General features: G+C 34.8%; 1 protein-coding gene across 1 annotated transcript; it reads right to left on the bottom strand.

Annotated features, from left to right (window-relative positions):
* Nucleotides 1-12,509: 12,509 nt before the first annotated feature.
* Nucleotides 12,510-15,971, bottom strand: LOC149260025 (LEAF RUST 10 DISEASE-RESISTANCE LOCUS RECEPTOR-LIKE PROTEIN KINASE-like 1.4). The gene is made up of 3 exons (XM_089378495.1): nt 15,047-15,971; nt 14,171-14,200; nt 12,510-14,011 (listed from the first exon to the last, which is right to left on the bottom strand). Exons 1-3 carry the CDS (start codon nt 15,852-15,854, stop codon nt 12,813-12,815), a joined length of 2,037 nt encoding a protein of 678 aa, XP_089234621.1. The 5' UTR covers nt 15,855-15,971; the 3' UTR covers nt 12,510-12,812.
* Between the last annotated feature and the right edge of the window lie 1,229 nt (nt 15,972-17,200).

Raw genomic sequence — 17,200 nt, 5'->3', positions numbered from 1 at the left:
TTGTGCCAAGTTTCCACAGCTGGAATCAGTTTCCGCAGCTGTAATCAGTTTCCGCAGCCACCACTCTGTTTTTCAAATTTACAGTCAAGATGTTAGTGCAATAAAATGAAAATGCAGGTATGACTAAGCAATATAAAAATTCACAATTTCAGAGAAAAAAAGAGAAAAAAAAAAAAAACAATCTATGGCTATCTCCATTCCTAGTTTTCATTGTGGCTTCAATAAAAAAAATCTGCCTCCTTGATCAAGCTTTGGCCTGAAACAAACCTGCAACATAAAAAAAAATTTGCACTGTATAGATGAAAAAAATTAGATTGAAGCAAGGACTTTTTAGGAAAAAATCTAAAGCTACGAGCAGCACACAAGGGCTAGGTTGTAGAATTGAATAATTCACACTGAAAAAATACACTGAACCCTGCTCATGTCCACTCCCATGACAAAAGAAAAACAGAAGCACATTAAGCTTTTTGTTAGAGGGAACGAATTGGGCCATGATGATGAAAAATTAGCCACTGGAACACCCTATTAAAATCACCATTATTTTGGGTTTGCGGGGCTCACAAATTGCTGTAAAAGGGGCTGTTGTTTTTTTGTTTGAGCTATTACTTAACATTAAACAAAATCAGAGGAAGAACAACAAACTCCATCGTCTGTAGATACAACAAAAACTCGATCACTGAATAAGTGTCATGCTTCAAAGGGGTATTAAGTGCCTCTGCCGTGCAATTCTCAGGCTCAGGGTATTAATCAACTGATTCTGCATTTCAGTTTTATTGAACAGATCAACCACCATCTTCTTCAGCCTCTCATTCTCATCTCGCACCTTCACAATGCCTTCTTCAACATGAGTATTTTCCCCCGCTCCTGTACCTATTACCTCCCGAGTCTCTTCACAGTCCATGCCTTCACCCTCTCCATGCTGTTCAGGGACTTCATTTGTCTCCGCTTGTCCATGCTGTTCAGGGACTTCATTTGTCTCTGCCATGTCTTCCAAAGAATGCAATGTGGCCTTATGTGTTGCCCAACATGTATGAGAATGCATCCAACCGTTAATTCCAAAATTTCACAGGCCGAATGCAAATTCATAAAAGGCAGAACAGTGAGAACAGTTAACTCAGGAAAAACGTAAACACAGAAAAAATGTCAAACTTCAAACATTCGATTTGCCCAAATGGAGACGAATTTTAAAAAATAAAAACATGGGTTTTTTTCCAGGTGGGTTAGTTAGATAACCCAGAAACCGTTTGAAGAAATTTGTGGCGGTCTGGGAGAAATCCTCGGTTCTTTGGAGCCTCTTTTTTGCCGCCGCGTGAAGAAATACGAAAATTGAGTTAATTAACAGATAGTTTGAATGCGTGATTCAATTCCGCGTGCCTGAGGAAGAGAAATCCAATTGGGAATCAACTGTATGCTGGCATCTGAAATCCGATTACACGCCTTCCATCTTATTAAACTCAACCTGTTTAGAGACGTATTCCAATTGAACACGACTCTCTGTCATTAAATCCCATGAAGTCGCTGCCACCCATCTGTGCATGTTTCGTCACTGCCGGTTAAATGTTGGGAGAAAATGGAATAAAATTAGATGGAAACATAAGTAGAATTGGGAAAGAAACAGAGTTGGATGTTATTGCAAAACACAAAGAGGATTTGATACCAGAAGTGTCAGAATGCATGCATATTTCAGGTGGTAATAGTCCACAAACTTGGAGTTGTGAGAGTAGTCTTATGGAGTCCAATGATAAATCCTTGGATGAATTGGACAGGATCCTTGGGATTGTTCACGGTGCTCCTTTTACTGAAAAGAGAAGTACTTTCCAAGCTCATTTGTCACCTGTAACTGATGTTGATCAAATAAAAACATTTATGGAGGCTCTCATGCGAAATCGCAAAATTGCTGCAACTGCACATAACATAATGGCTTACCGGATTATCATTCCAGAAAAGGGAACAATACTGGGAAGACAATGTTTATACGTTTTGAAACCAGATCTTGTAGACAATGCAGATGTAGAAATCCTGAAACCAATGTGTCATACAAACCGTAGAAGATCAACGGAAGTTCCGGTCAACTGTTACAACATAAAGCTGCACAAATAGCTCAGGCCAAACAATTATGTTATCATTGAGAATGACCTTAGTATCATTGACTATTTATCAGATTTTATCTATTGTCTTTTCCATAAACCCCGTAACCCAGCTGTCTTACCTCTGTTAAACCCTCACAGGCAAACAAATTTTAAACAGAGTAAACGATGGGTCGGTTATTAAGGATAGAACCGGAAGGGCCAAATGGTTATAGGTTGTTTATCAAACTATAAGTCCATCTATAAAATTGTTTTGCTCCATTCACAGAGTTCCTACTTACAGACAATGAAAAAAAAATTTCAAAATTGATGATCGACTGTTTTAGCCACTTTCCACAGCTAGCCCAACTTTCCGCAGCTGTTTTGTTAAACTCTAGGTTGCAGGTGTCGTCAAGCAAAACAAGTCACATGGGTAGCTGGGGGAATGTTGGTACATGGATGGTGTCCTATTCATTCGATCAAATTTGATGAAAAAGACCTTGGTCAAAAGGAAGTCAAATTGTGTGTTATCACTAAGTCGCCACACTGAGTCGCTACATGTCAAGAAAAAAAAATAATAATTTTGAATCAATGAAATGAATAAGTTATTTGCTCACTTTTCTGAAGGTATTGATTAATTTTGGATTGATGATGAAAGATGAATGGCTAACTTTGTATTCAAGATTTTTAGCTATAGAACTGTGCACATTCCGCAGCTAAAGTCCAATTCCGCAGCCAGAAAAAAACCTCATTGTTCAAATCAGCCTAACGTTTTCATACAAAATCAGATTTTGATGATTTAAGTACCATTGGAAAGATCTCAACAAGATCTACACAATGAAAAATCCATCATTTGAGATTGAAATGGCAAATAATGAAATAAATTGCTGAAAAGAAGCAACATCAACTTGAGGCACTAATTCCAAATCAGGTATAAATTCTTTTGATTTTTCCTTTGAGAACTTGTTTCATTAATACAAATCCTTAGTTTTGTGTGTAAATATCATAACTAGAGAGATTGGCCATCTCTCTCCTTTGATAATCTTACATTCCATTGCAGAAGAAGTATTAGTTTTTTTGCAGGTTTCAGGAGGAAGGACAAATGATTACAAGAGAATGGTGTCTCTCTAAGAGACCAATTTGTTTCATAAGAGGATGATCAACAACAAAGAGGAAATATGTTGATGCAAAATCAGATCCAAACACTTGAAAAACTTTCAGATACTCTTGTCTCCATCACATTCATCACATCCATCCATACTTCATAATAAACCATTCACCTCATTCCACTCCATATTTTCCACTTACATTCACATACACTTTATATCTCTTTTTGTCCATTCATAACCCACAAATAAAAGCAAGAGGCTCATTCACATGCTTATTGCCATTGCCATTTCTGTTCTCCATTGCCATCTTCCATTTTCATCTTCCATTTCCTGTCATTTTCATTCCGCAAATAAGCCCTGCTTCAATGCAAATTATTGAGTCCATAGTCCTTTGAGTCTAAGTTCTTTGTAAAAACACCTTGAGGCTTGCATGCCTTAATGGCAAGTCCTCATGCTGACAAACAATGGGAATACATTAATGTCCCTTGTTCGTCAGATCTTCTAGGTGACTCGACTTCAGCAAATTCATTCGTACCTAGCAAGATGTGTTTGGGCATCTTGACTCTCATTGTCATCAATGGTGAGAGTTCTCGTGTTGACTAGTGGCATCCATTAATGGCCACTAAGCCAACAATTTCCTACTATGTTCGACATCAGAACATCTTTTCACATAGTAGGAATTGTGCCAATGAGTTTTGAAGACATGAAGACTATTATTTTCAGCATTTTGGAGCAGATTCAGCAAGTTTTAGTAGAAAGCAATAAAAAGTCATCTTATCTCTCTATCCATGACTCCTCCTGTTCAGCCACTTGAAGAAGAATATGATCAGAAATTTTCAGCCACTACACATACAACTCATCCATTCCAAAGGGTAAGTGAAGGTACGGCATTTTCTAACTTTTGACCATAGAATTCCATAAAAAGCTAGAATGATAATTGTTGGAAAAACATTTCTCTTCCTCATTTCATAAAATTGCCAAAACCATCAGTTGGGGAGGGGAATACATTCATATTCATATCTTGCCATGTCCATATCATATTCAGGAGCTCACATACTTCCAACATATATTAATTATTACATTGCTATTATGAGCATACAATGGCTTTTGAAAAAAAAGTGCTTAAAGGACAAATTGGATACAAACAAAATCATGGTTGTCACACAAGAACCAACCATCATACAATCCAATAAAGATATACTTTGCAACAATAATCAAAATATCATTATGCAAAGTTAAAAGATCAAAATAGAAGGCAACAAAAAAAAATAAAAAATAAAATGGTTGTAACACAAGAACCAACCATGTTGCAATTCAAGTGAAACACTTTGCAGAAATATGAAGTTACCAAATGATATCATGCAAAGTTAAGCCAAAGCTCAAGGATCAAAAGAGTTAATGTAATATATATATTGCATGAGGACATGCAATAGCTTCAGTTGGGGGGTATGTTGAGTCTTGAAAATGTCATTCATTTCCATTACACTTTCACTATTATGTCCATTATATCACCTCCATTTCACTTCCATTTCACTACTATGTCACCACATTCATCCCACTTTCATTATCATTGGGCCACCTTTATGTTTTTCCAATCTTTATTATTTCTAAGCCTTTTAAGTGAATTTGTGGTTAAACATTAGAAAATAATGTGCATATGCTTATACCTAACAAATGGGTTGAGATTGTTGACATGTGTAGGTTGAAAGGAGGCTTCTAGAAGACCCTTATGTGGCACTCTAAGGCCAAATTCGAATTTGGTTGGAAAGAATCATGGGATCATGAGGATATGTGTCACATCTCCTAATTGTATTGTAACTCTAAAAAGACATGTGTCTTATCAGTTCCTATTTTGATTAGGACTCTAGAGGTAGAGGGAGAGATTCATGGATTCTCATTAATGAGATGGCTATCATCTTTTTGTATAAATAGGAGATCTCTCTCCTTCAATTGTTAGTCTTTTTAGTCCCTAGTTCTTAAGTTGTAGTTCTTCCTTGATGGCTTTTGAAAGCTTTGGAGAACTTTGTTGTACTTTGTACTTTTGAAGAAATTGAATAAAGCTTTGATGTTATCAACATGGAAGGAGATGTGAAGTAGATGTCATGGAACATATTATGATGTAAGGTAGAGTAGATTTCATTTTGTAAATATTGCTTTGTAGAATGTAAGGTAGATTAGTTTTTTCATTCATGCAATTTTAATTCATGCAAGTGTGTTCAATTTTGCTTTGATTTCATAACTAGTGGCATGTGTGATCATCTTGTCTATGTTGCTAACCTTTATTTTTCTGCAGTTTGATTTTCATTAGTATCATTTTTTTAACTTGCACTTTACTTTCTGCTCTTAGATATCAAGTTGTTCATCTATTGATGGTTCTTTTTCCATAATCAAATAACTTTATTGGAGCCAAAATATCACTTAGTATAGCTTGGTTTAGTTTGCTTTAAGACTCACATTGCTGACTTGCTCATAACTGTTCTCACATGATAAATCTAGCTGAAAGGCAAAAAGGTTAAGAAAAGGTTAAAGTAGTGTGATTTGTCTCCTTTATGTAGTGTCACTTAGATTTCACATTGCTTAGATTAAGTTGAAGAGTTAAAATAGTGTGAGATAGTTGTTCTCACTTTTAATTGAATTTAATATAGATTTCATTTTCATTTTAAATCAGCAGCAGAGATACTGGGTCGATGTCATTAGTCCTTTATTTGATTTCTTTATTTTCCTTTAAGCATTTGATTTCATAGGTGGTAGAGGGCCCCTGCCTTGTATAGTTGTCATTTTATTTTTGCATTTTATTTCACCATGTATATTAGCTGTACATAAATTTCTTTCAAGTTGATTGTAGATTAGTGATGCACATAGCCTTTTAATGAACTAATGACGTGATAGAATCATCTTGTCCTTTTGCTGAAGCAGCAAGGATACTGGGTCTCATAGTCATTCTCTCAATATTTGATTATTGCATTTTATTTCGATTGAACTAGTTGTATATTTACACTTTTGTTTAAATACTAACTCCATCAATAACATGTTTTAAGTTGCATTAAACACTTTAGAAAAGAAACAATAACAAAACCCCAAAAACAACATAAACTATAAAACAACGAAGTAAGAGAAAGGTTAACTAAGCACATATAGTGCACCACACTTCATCAGTTTACGATACCCGGATTGATAATTTATGTAGAGCAATTTAAGACGTTAAATTGACTAGACACCTAACACGAGCTCGGGTTTTGTCAACCTTCAAATATTTGACTTAATTTGCGGTTTGGATGATTTTTAACAAAAGCCTCTGCTAAATGCCTGAAAGATTAGTCTAACAAGGCCAAAGCGTTTCTTGAAAAATGGTAAAAATTTTGGCAATATTTTAATTAAAACTTGGCAAAAAATTTCGGAAATTGGGTTACAACTATCAAGCTTTAGGATTTTAGGTGCCTCGGTTGTTTTCGATGGTGCTGAATCTATTTCCACCATCGAAAAAATGATTTAGACACTCATATTTTGATTGTGTTGAATCTATTTCCACCATCCAAAAGACAATTTAAACACTCATATTTTGATGGTGCTGAATCTATATCCACCATCCAAAAAACAATTTAAACACTCATATTTTAATGGTGGTGAATCTATTTCCACCATCAAAAAACGATTAAAACACTCATATGGTTGGATTTTTTGAAAACAAATGACTAGATTCCAGCAAAAAATGGCTTTCTAAGAAAAATTGTCACCTCAGAAGACAACTCCCAACCCCAAATATCCTTCCACCAAATTTATAGCTCTATCCAAGAGTTTGGATAAATTGGCCATATGTACTTTTGCAAAGAGCCAGATGGGAACAGAACCAAATCTCTTCAAGTTGGGTCCCATGCCAAATGTTTGCAACTTGAACACATTAACATTAAAGCCAAATATGTATTTGTTCCAAATATGGATGCTTTTCTTCAAACAAATTCTTGATATCTATTATGTCTCGATGGGATGAATAACTCTATTTATGAGTTTTGCATAAAAAATATCCACATCCCCAATTTACACCTTGAACCTTTGAGACAACCCCATTCCTTCTAGGTGTATGAATCCACGAGAGCCCCACTTGTTATTGAGGAGACATAAGATGAGATTGTCACTATACTCTTAAGCTTAGTGCAACTATTGACAAGCTTCACTGCACAGGTAAATTGAGTTTCAAACCTCGGAGGGGCCCCTATATTGATTGGAAAAATCTTTCCCGTGTAGAACGTCCACCGTTCGACCTAGCCCAATGGGCACAAATTTTATAAACTTAATAATCAAACATCAATTAGTGGTAGGGCACATTATTAAGGCATTCCTTATGACATCACTACTTCAAAACCCTAATTAGTTATGTCTGACATTCCACCCAATGTTAGATAAGTACAATCCAACCTCTTAGTTCACTAGACGAGCACAAACACATTGATAATTTAGACTTTTTGGATTAAAAAGAAAAAAATACATGGTGAGACATACTACAATTTTGAATAAGTTTGGCCAAAGCATTAGTGATATATGAATTAATGTTTCTTCCATCTATTTTTTTATCCATATCCTCTGTTGGGGCAAAGAAGAGATGAGGGTAATTTTTTTGAAATTTTATCTAATTATGGAGGTATTGCACTTGAGGGTATTGACATTACACACTACAGACCCCACAAAGACATGATAGATAACAAAAATGTGCGACAATGGCTTAAGATTATTACACAGTAACCGAAATATTTCCCAAGTGACAGGTTATTCGCCAGCAGTGTAGGTTGGTTATATATGAGATAAGGTGGCAATTCGGCTTAGTGTAGTGTGACTGGCAGTTGAGGCTTTTCACATACGAGGACAACTCCTCTAGGTGACATGCCAAATGATTCCCCAAGTTGAAGGGTTTTGTGGTTGGTTGGTTCCATTATTCAACTATTCGAATGATTAGTTGTTGCTTAGTTGGTTTCTTAGTGGTCAGAAATTTTGTTCTATTTTGTTATGTTCACTTTTTTATATTGTCTAATACCATCTAGTTCTATTGATGGATTCTATGGAATTAATAATATTGAGGCTCGGACGTGGTACCATTATGTGGATGTTGTGTTTTTTGTATTGTATGGCATCAATGAGCAGTATAATATGAACACCCACTTCTTGAGTCTTTGTTATCGAACACATAAAACTGATGCACATTTTGTATTTACTGGTTAATATAAATATGACATCTCAATGAGCTTTGTTCCAAATATATGATCTTGATGTTTAAAGACTTTGTGCCGATGATGAATGTTATGAATGGATTATAAGTTTGCACAAAGTTTTTTATTCTTGTGTATGTAATTACCTTGTATGTTGTAGTTAAGTGTCACTGTATAATGAATCGACCTTGTTTTTTGTTGTATTTTCATGTCGTAGTTAATTTTTCATGTATATTATGAAGTTTTATGAAGGAACAACTTCTATGTCTAAACAACATATGAGGGGTTAACCATGATATGCCTTTCTTCATACTTCATATGCATGGAATAGCTCAAACACTTATGAATACCTTTCTTTATGGCTAGCATCTCAGAAAATATCTCACCATAGGTTCCGTTCCCTTAATTGTGGCTTGGGGAATATGGCTAGAAAGAAACCATGGCATCTCTGAAGACAAGGCCACTTCTAAAATCAATATTGTTATTCCAAGCCTAGCCATTGCACAAAATCTTCCTAACAAGGAACATGCTCTACATTCTCATCATCTCCTTGAACTGAAATTCATAAAGACACTCCATGGACATTCTTTGACAGGGTAGCTCAATGGACCCCCTCTTTGGGTGGGGCGAGAGGAATACTCCATTTATCTCAAACAACATTCATATTCTTTTATGTAAATATTGGGCATGCTTCAAACAATTATGTTGAACTTTTGGCTCTCAAATTATTATGTCAAATTGCTATCTCACAAGGAATCATATTTATCCATGTCTAAAGAGATTCTCAAAATGTCATAAATTAAGTAAAAAGAGTAATTAAAATATGTAATTATACTCTCAATCCAATTTTTGAGAAATTACAACAAATTCTCACCTCTATCCATATCTATTTTGAATCTCAAAAAATTATATATTAGGTAAAAGAAATAACTATAATTCATAATTATACTCTTAATCTAATTTTTGTGAAAATACAACAACAACAAAAATAAATTCATGAATTTACTCAAATCTATTTTGCATATTTAAAGTCACAAAATTTGAAAAAAGGCAACAACAAAAATATTTTCCTAACCTATGTAAATTCTACAGTATGTAAATGTTTAACTATCCCGAGGAGGTATATAAAAATGTCGTTCATATATTACTTTTGTCTCGTAGATGTTTAACTATCCATAGGAGGTATATAAAAAGGAGTCATCTAACGAGGTGAAGGAATTGCCCGGACGGCCAAAAGTGGCCAAAATCCTGGCCAAAAAAATTCAAAAAATCTTGTAGAGGCAATATTTGAATCGTGTTTTTGATGGTGGAAATGGATTCAGCATCATCAAAAACATCTAGGACACCTAAAATTTTGAAGTTTAACAACTATAACCTGGATTTACAAAAATATCCATTTTCTCTAAATATGACTAGAATTTCTATAACTTTTCCGGAAACTCCTCCACCTCGTTAGACTACGTGATATAAAAATGTTGTTAATATATTACTTTTGTAAAAAGTGGACATTTAGCATCTTCCTGTCACAAGGAGAAAGACTTTTTATCAAACTTTAAATTTTTTATGAGGCTCAAAAGCCAATGGAATGCTTTGAAGCCTCTATTGTGTGTAACTTTGTTAAAAAAGTGTGTAACTTTGTTATAATTTTGTTTTTTAGGTAAAATAATTTATAATCTTACTAGAAATTATATCATCAAATTAAGATTAAAAAAAAAAAAAACTAAAATCTTAAAACATTTCAATTACATCTATATAAAATAATATATAATTAGTCATTTCATATAAATTTATCAATTACAAAATAAAAAATACATTTTAAATATTATTTGTTTCGAAATTGTAAAATTTAAATATAAAATTTTTATTATTAATGAAAAAATTAAATCAACCAAAAACTATTTAAAAATAAAATAAATTCAAATATAATTTATTACAACATATTTTTCCAAAAAAAATATGAGAAAAATATATGATAATTTATGTATTTTATTACTTAGAAAATAACTTTTCCAATTTAATTTTTAGATAAAATTAAAAACCTCCTTCGAAGAAAAAATACCAAAACAAAACTAACTATCAGTGCAGAACACGAAATAGAAATAATAAAGTAGATTTTTTCATAACATATACATCTATATTAATATCAGAAATAGAAAAACACAATTGGAAATGGTACAAACACTCTTGGAAATGGAAAGCTGTAGTGTATTGGATGCATCTTTTTCTACTTCTTAAGGAAGTCATTAAAAGGATACAATTGATCATGAGATGCTTTATCTTGGGAGATTATATTGGATGCATCTTTTTCTACTTCCTAAGGAAGTCATTAAAAGGATACAATTGATCATGAGATGCTTTATCTCGGACGGGACACTACTAGAAAGTTTCATTTGGTAAAATGGTCCCTCATCACAAGACCCATTGAGGAAGGTGGATGGGGCATCATAGATCCCACAAATTTCAACAGGGCGTTGACTGTTAAAAACATGTGGAGGGAAGTAACTCGTTCGAGAATATGGTCTCAAATTATCAAGGAAAAATATATGTTTGGGCAAACTTTCACACCATGGATTATTGGAGGGGCCAAGATAAAATCTACTACATCATACATCTAGAGAAGTATGATGAAAAACATCCACTGGCTCTTAGGGTTGGTACGGTGGGAGGCAGACGATGGCTCAAAGATCATGATAGGATTGGATGCAATCAAAGGTATGGTGGGAAACCACTCTCTATCATTTCAGATCCTAAGAAAGATTGTTTTCCTTAAACAAATTTTCAGCCAGAATGTACTCTACATTGATTGACAATCGTGGACAAGAGCTAGGGATATACAAATGCCTCAAGAATATATTGGTGAATGGGAAGCATATATTGCAAATCTCATAAATACAGGTATATCACTTAACGATTAGGAGGATCAGATGACATGGGGGGGTAACTTAAAAAAGGGACTTCCGATGGTAAAGGAAATAATATATGTAACTGCAAAAGAAAGAGAAAGGAAATCGGCACCAACATGGGTTCAAGTCATCTGGAAAGAGAATCTACCTAACAAGATCAAATGTTTCTGTCGGCTACCTATCATGGACATAACCTTGACATGGGATAATTAAGTGTAGAGGGTACTCAGTCCTAGGGATATGTCTACTTTGTAGGAACAACACTGAGAATAATGCTCATCTATTTCTTCATTTCTCTTACATGAAAGCTCTTTGGGAAGGGGTCTCAGACTTCTTCGGCATTGTGTCTCCTCTACATCAAACAATGCTAAGGCACTATCTAAGGTATTGGTTCAAAACACATGATAGGTATAAATTTCTTCCATTATATCTTTTATGGTCCATTTGGCGAAGTCGGAATGCACTTATTCAAAACTGTGGCATATTTCAATGAATATGGCCCATATAAGAATAGCAAGAAACTCAGAATTACCAAGCACAGAGATATCTGGAAAACATATCTGGTGGGATTTTTTGATGGTGCTTGCTCGAGAAGAAGATGTGGATGTGGGGCCTACATAGTCATAGAACCGTAGGAATTCTTTCATTTCTGATGGGAAGGAAGATAAGGCACATACAGTAAAGCAGAGGTTATTGCACTATGGGGAGTGTTGATCACGGCAAAATCGCTAGGAATGGAACACATACAGGTCTACGGTGATGCAAAAAGAATAATAGATTGGGTGAAAGGTTATACCAATTTCAATCCTCACATATTAATCAATTGAATGAAAGGTATGAGGACTTTGGTGAACATATATCATCACATCTACCGGGAACAGAACTAGACTACTTGCTATGAAAGAAACAAATTGATAAAAAGACGGTAAGTTTTTCTTTTCAACATGTAAACAAGGAACCATGGTAAATGCTAGAAACATAATTTTTCATAAATATCGGAGGTATGATGGACTGTACAGTTTTTTTTGATATTTTTTTGGGATAATACTAATATTTACAAGGCAATGTAAAGATGGGAACACTCCAGACATATTGTAAGTTAAAAAATAGTTTTTATTGCATTTGAATTTTAGATAGACACAAGTAAAAAGTGTTTGAATACAGACAGAATAGAAAACCAAACAAGATGTACTATCTGTTTTTATTAATATAAATTCAAAAGCGTTTTTTTCCAAGGAAAAAAAAGAAGTAATGGCCTAAAATTTGAAGTGCTCTCAGTCCGAGCTAAATATGTTAGTGGACGTATTTAGATATTTCCTTTGGAAAAAACCATACAGAGATGTATGTTCTATAAACCGACCAGTGAAACAACTATAATGACACAAACAAACTCCTTTGCAAAGATTCTACTGCTACTGGTAAACAAAAACCGTGAAGATGCATAGGTCCAAAGCTGTACAATCTGGATATCATTACATAATGGATGAAAAGTATGGTCCTCCTTGGTATACTGCTTCTCAGATATAAAGCATAAATTTATACACTACTGTTGGGAGTAGAGCTTATGCTAGGCAACTTGTACTGCACAGATATGGGAGATACTTCCTCTGTCGTTGGCTGTTTGATGTCAGAAAATGATTCCGACTGTTCACCTGGAGGTATTGAGGTGAGCCACGAATATTGTCTGATTTGCTCCAGCTGAGCAACAACTTCATTCATGACTGGTCTGTCATCCCTCTCTGACACCAGACATCTGAAGGCCAATTCTGCAACTGCAGTTACCCCGACCTTCAATTTTGGATTCATTTCAATCTCCAACTGCTCATCCACTATTTCATGCAAAGCCCCTTCCTGGATCTTTGTTACCGCCATGTTTGCAAGGTTGATTTCTCCTTTCTTCCGATTTATGTCCACTGCTATTTTGCCAGAGATGATCTCCATCAAAACAACCCCGAAGCTGTAGACATCAGATTTCTCCGTCAGTTGATAACACTGATGGTACTGTGGGTCAACATAGCCGGGTGTGCCTTGTGGAGCAGTGGTGATATGTGTGGCATCAAGAGGCATAAGCTTGGAAAGCCCAAAATCTGCTACTTTCACATTGAAATCCTCGTCCAAGAGAATATTAGAGGATTTCACATCTCTGTGGAATAAAGGCGGATCATGACTGTGAAGGAAAGCCAGAGCCTGAGCCGTTTGTATAGCAATGTTCAAACGAGTGTCCCATGCTAATCCCTTGGGGCCTCTGCGCTGGCCATGAAGATGATCTGCCAAGGTTCCATTTGAGACAAATTCGTATACGAGCAAAAGCTCTGGACTGTCTTCATAGGCACAGCCATAGAGACGAACCACACGTGGATGATTCAAGCTGGAAAATGTCGTCACCTCGTTGATGAATTGTTCGACTCTTCTAGCATTATCTTTATAGAGTCTCTTTACGGCCACACTTCGTCCGTCCCCGAGCTTTCCAAAATATACCAACCCGAACCCTCCATCCCCAACTTCGTTCTCCCTGTGGAAGCAATTTGTAGCCTGACAAAGTTCTTGATAAGAGAATATAGGAAAATTACGTATCTTAAGCTCACCGAGTCCAGTTTCTTCCATGTCTTTCTTCTTGTGTTTGCTGAAACTACTTGTAAAATCCATCCTAACACTTTTTATCCTCTTCACATAAAACATCATGAACAGTAGTATTACTGCTACAGCTGTGAGCATAGCCCCTCCAATGGAACAACCTGCAATCGAATAAAGAGATTGATAGCAATCCCCAAAGAAAATATTAACGGAAACACACTGCAAATCCACGGCGATCGAAAGAAGAGATTGATAGGAATATTAATGGAACTAAAATACAAATTCTCCTCTGGTACCGAACTGCAAGGAAACATATTTACCTGTTATAATGGCTGATATGTTTGATCCCACTGTATCAAGGGTACACCGTTTTTTGGTAAGACAATGCATACTTCACAGGAAAAATATATAGTAACAATTTTAAAATATTATCTAAACATTATTTTTGCACTAATAGAAAAAAATATTATCTCAGTGCATTATTTTTGGAGTAATAGAAGGGCTTATACATCACTTTTTTAAGAATCCTATTTAAGTATCAACAGAAATGAAATGTGTTGTGCAATTCAGTGGGACTTGAATGTGTAATTCCTTGGCGCATATATATAATATTCAATTTAAAAAAAAAAAAAAAATTATGCGATTGCCGTAATAGAAATTAATTCCGGAAATTTTATATAATATTAAATTTAATTTTTCATTTTTTTTGGTGAGATTGTAGTAATAAAAATGAAATTTGAAAATTTTATTACTATATAGTTACAGATTATTACTAATTATTACTAGTAAGAAAAAACACACTAGTTTGGTTATATAAGTTTAATAGTTGATTAATATGAAAAAGCTCAATACTATTGATTATATATTAAGTAAATTTTGTTATTTTATTTTTTATACCAATATTAAAGACAAGTATTATTAATGGTTATCTTATAAATATATATATGTTTTATTAAAATTATTAAAACAAAATAATAATAATAAAATAATTGACTATCAAAATTACAATAAGGAAGAATTTAATCTAATCTTATATAATAAGTAAGAAAAAATATACAGTCTTTCTTAAATCTAACCTATTTATATTTGGAAAACAAGAATTCTTAAAAAAAACTAAATTATGATCAGGCTCATCATGTAAATATTAAAAATATTGAACTTTGTATTTCAATGATTAGAAGGAAGGGAAGACCTACCCTGACCCTGACCATGACATTTGTCAGACCTCGGTGTACCATCGGGACAATAGCAAAGAAATTCTGTGGATACGTTAAAACCGCAAAACCCTTGACTCGACAAACAAGTCCGACAGTTTTGATCTCTGTAGGGGTCGACACGCCATGTTATCCAAAAACCCTGCTTCATGAATGTCTGGTTACTAATGGACTGATTGAACTCCACAACTTCCTTCTTAACTGGTAGATGAAGATGCGTTTCACATAGAAGTGTCCGATTCATATCGGTTTCTGCGTTGAAACTGTAGTACCAAATTTTGCCACATAACTCAAGCATCTTTAATGTATAATTCTTCTCAGAGGGATTAATTTGATGACAGTCCGTCCAAAACGGCAAATCTGTGTATCCTGGGTCCATTTGGAAAAGCTTGGGACGATACCACCACGAACGAGAGTAATTACCAAAAAGTTTGGCTCCTGTCCCGCAGAAATCGTTGATGAGGATTCTGATGCTCTGATTAGTTCTATTATTCCCCAAGATATAGGGCTCCAATATCTGAAATTCAATTTCACTAATATTTATAAAAGGGCGGTGAATACCTGGATCACAGTTAATCTGAAAATAACGGTCACCACAGCTGCTGTGTTTCTGTCCAAATGGATAGCTGAAACTGAAGTTGCCGCACCTATTAACAGCAGAACAATTGTTCCAATTATTCGGGAAACATGATATTGACGAGGAGAAGAAGAAGAGGATGAGCAGAGTGCATATATGAAGGCGAAGGAGAGGAGTTCCAGACATTGCATTGAACTGGGAACAGAAAAACATGTTCTGCTTTCTCTTGATTTATTTTTCAATAAATATCAGCGGCTTAGAAAACATGAAGACAATATTGGCGACCAACTTGATAGGTTGTGCAAATCAGCTGGGAGAGCCCCGTGGGATAGGCGGCATTCACTTAGTCCTGCTGAAATATTTGATTTGGTTTTTTCCTCCTATAATTTTCGTCGGAATTTCGGAAATATTGCTCACTAGAACACGGGTGGTGGGACTAGAACACGGGTGGTGAGACTATGCAAATCGATTCCAAACATTGGTTTCACATGGGCGAGATTACTGAAAATATTGCTCACTAGACTTGATTCCACCCGTAAATTTTATTAATTGCTAAATTTTGTGACAAACTTTTCGGTAAACATTGCTCACAATACTTGATTCCACCCGTAAATTTTATTAATTGCTGAATTTTGTGACAAACTTTTCGGTGAACCTTTTTCCGAAAATCCGTGATACTCGATCTTTCTCCTGAATCTTATAACATTCAGGTGAACTTTGCCCTAAAGTCCGTGATACTTCGAACTTTCTAACTAAAGTTTCTACGTTTGGCAAATAAATCGTGAAACCTGAGCTTTCTGACTCGTATCGTGTCTAATGTATTTTTAACCGTAGTCTACCCCGTTCAAATTTCTCCAAAATTATAGAAATTTTGGCAAGTTTTTGATAAAGTTGGGTAGGAAATTTTGTAAATCTATGTTATAATTGTTAAACTTCAATATTTTGGCTGCTTTAGGGGTTTCTGATGGTGCTGGCTTTATTTCCACCATTAAAAACTCGTATCAATCATTTCTATTATAAGATTTTTTGAAATATTTTTTACTGGATTCCAACTTACTAAATCCACTCAAATTTTTTATAATAAATTCCATTATCTTAAAAAAAAATATTTACTTTTTGTTTTAACATCAAGAGAAATACTAGACTTGTCACCTGTCATTTAGAGACCTAAGATAGAACTGTCACTCTATTCCTAAGCCTAGAGAAATTGCTCACAACATTCGCTACACATGTAAACCGAATTTCAAATCTCAGTAGAGCCCATGTCCACCTTTAGGCTTTGCCCTATGGCAAATTTTTTTATTAGCTTAATATTCAAGGATAGTTAGTGGCAGGATACATTATTAAAGCATTCTTTGTGATATGTCTAGATCAAACGCTTAAATAGTTTTGTGTGCTATTCCATTCCATGTTAGATGAGTAGAAGCTAACCTATCATTACACAAGCACAAGTATTAAAAATTTAAACCTTCTGGTAAAAGATAAAAACCCATGGTGTGAAAGAAATTACAGGAGGTAGAGGAGAGGAGTCACCATCCACAAATTAGTTGTGGAGACCA

The sequence above is a fragment of the Pinus tabuliformis genome, chromosome 6 (genome assembly GCF_031772625.1).
Source record: "Pinus tabuliformis cultivar Carrire ecotype Pingquan chromosome 6, CPIR1, whole genome shotgun sequence".
NCBI lineage: Eukaryota > Viridiplantae > Streptophyta > Pinopsida > Pinales > Pinaceae > Pinus > Pinus tabuliformis.
The sequence above is the reverse complement of the archived record's forward strand: the minus strand, read 5'-3'. Positions and strand labels throughout refer to the sequence as shown.

Coding starts and splice junctions, on each gene's coding strand:
- LOC149260025 (XM_089378495.1), bottom strand. CDS start 15,854: ATGTTTTTCTGTTCCCAGTTCAATGCAATGTCTGGAACTCCTCTCCTT. Junction 14,201..15,046: donor ATGTCATGGTCAGGGTCAGG/GTAGGTCTTCCC, acceptor CCCTTGATACAG/TGGGATCAAACATATCAGCC. Junction 14,012..14,170: donor CATATCAGCCATTATAACAG/GTAAATATGTTT, acceptor ATTCGATTGCAG/GTTGTTCCATTGGAGGGGCT.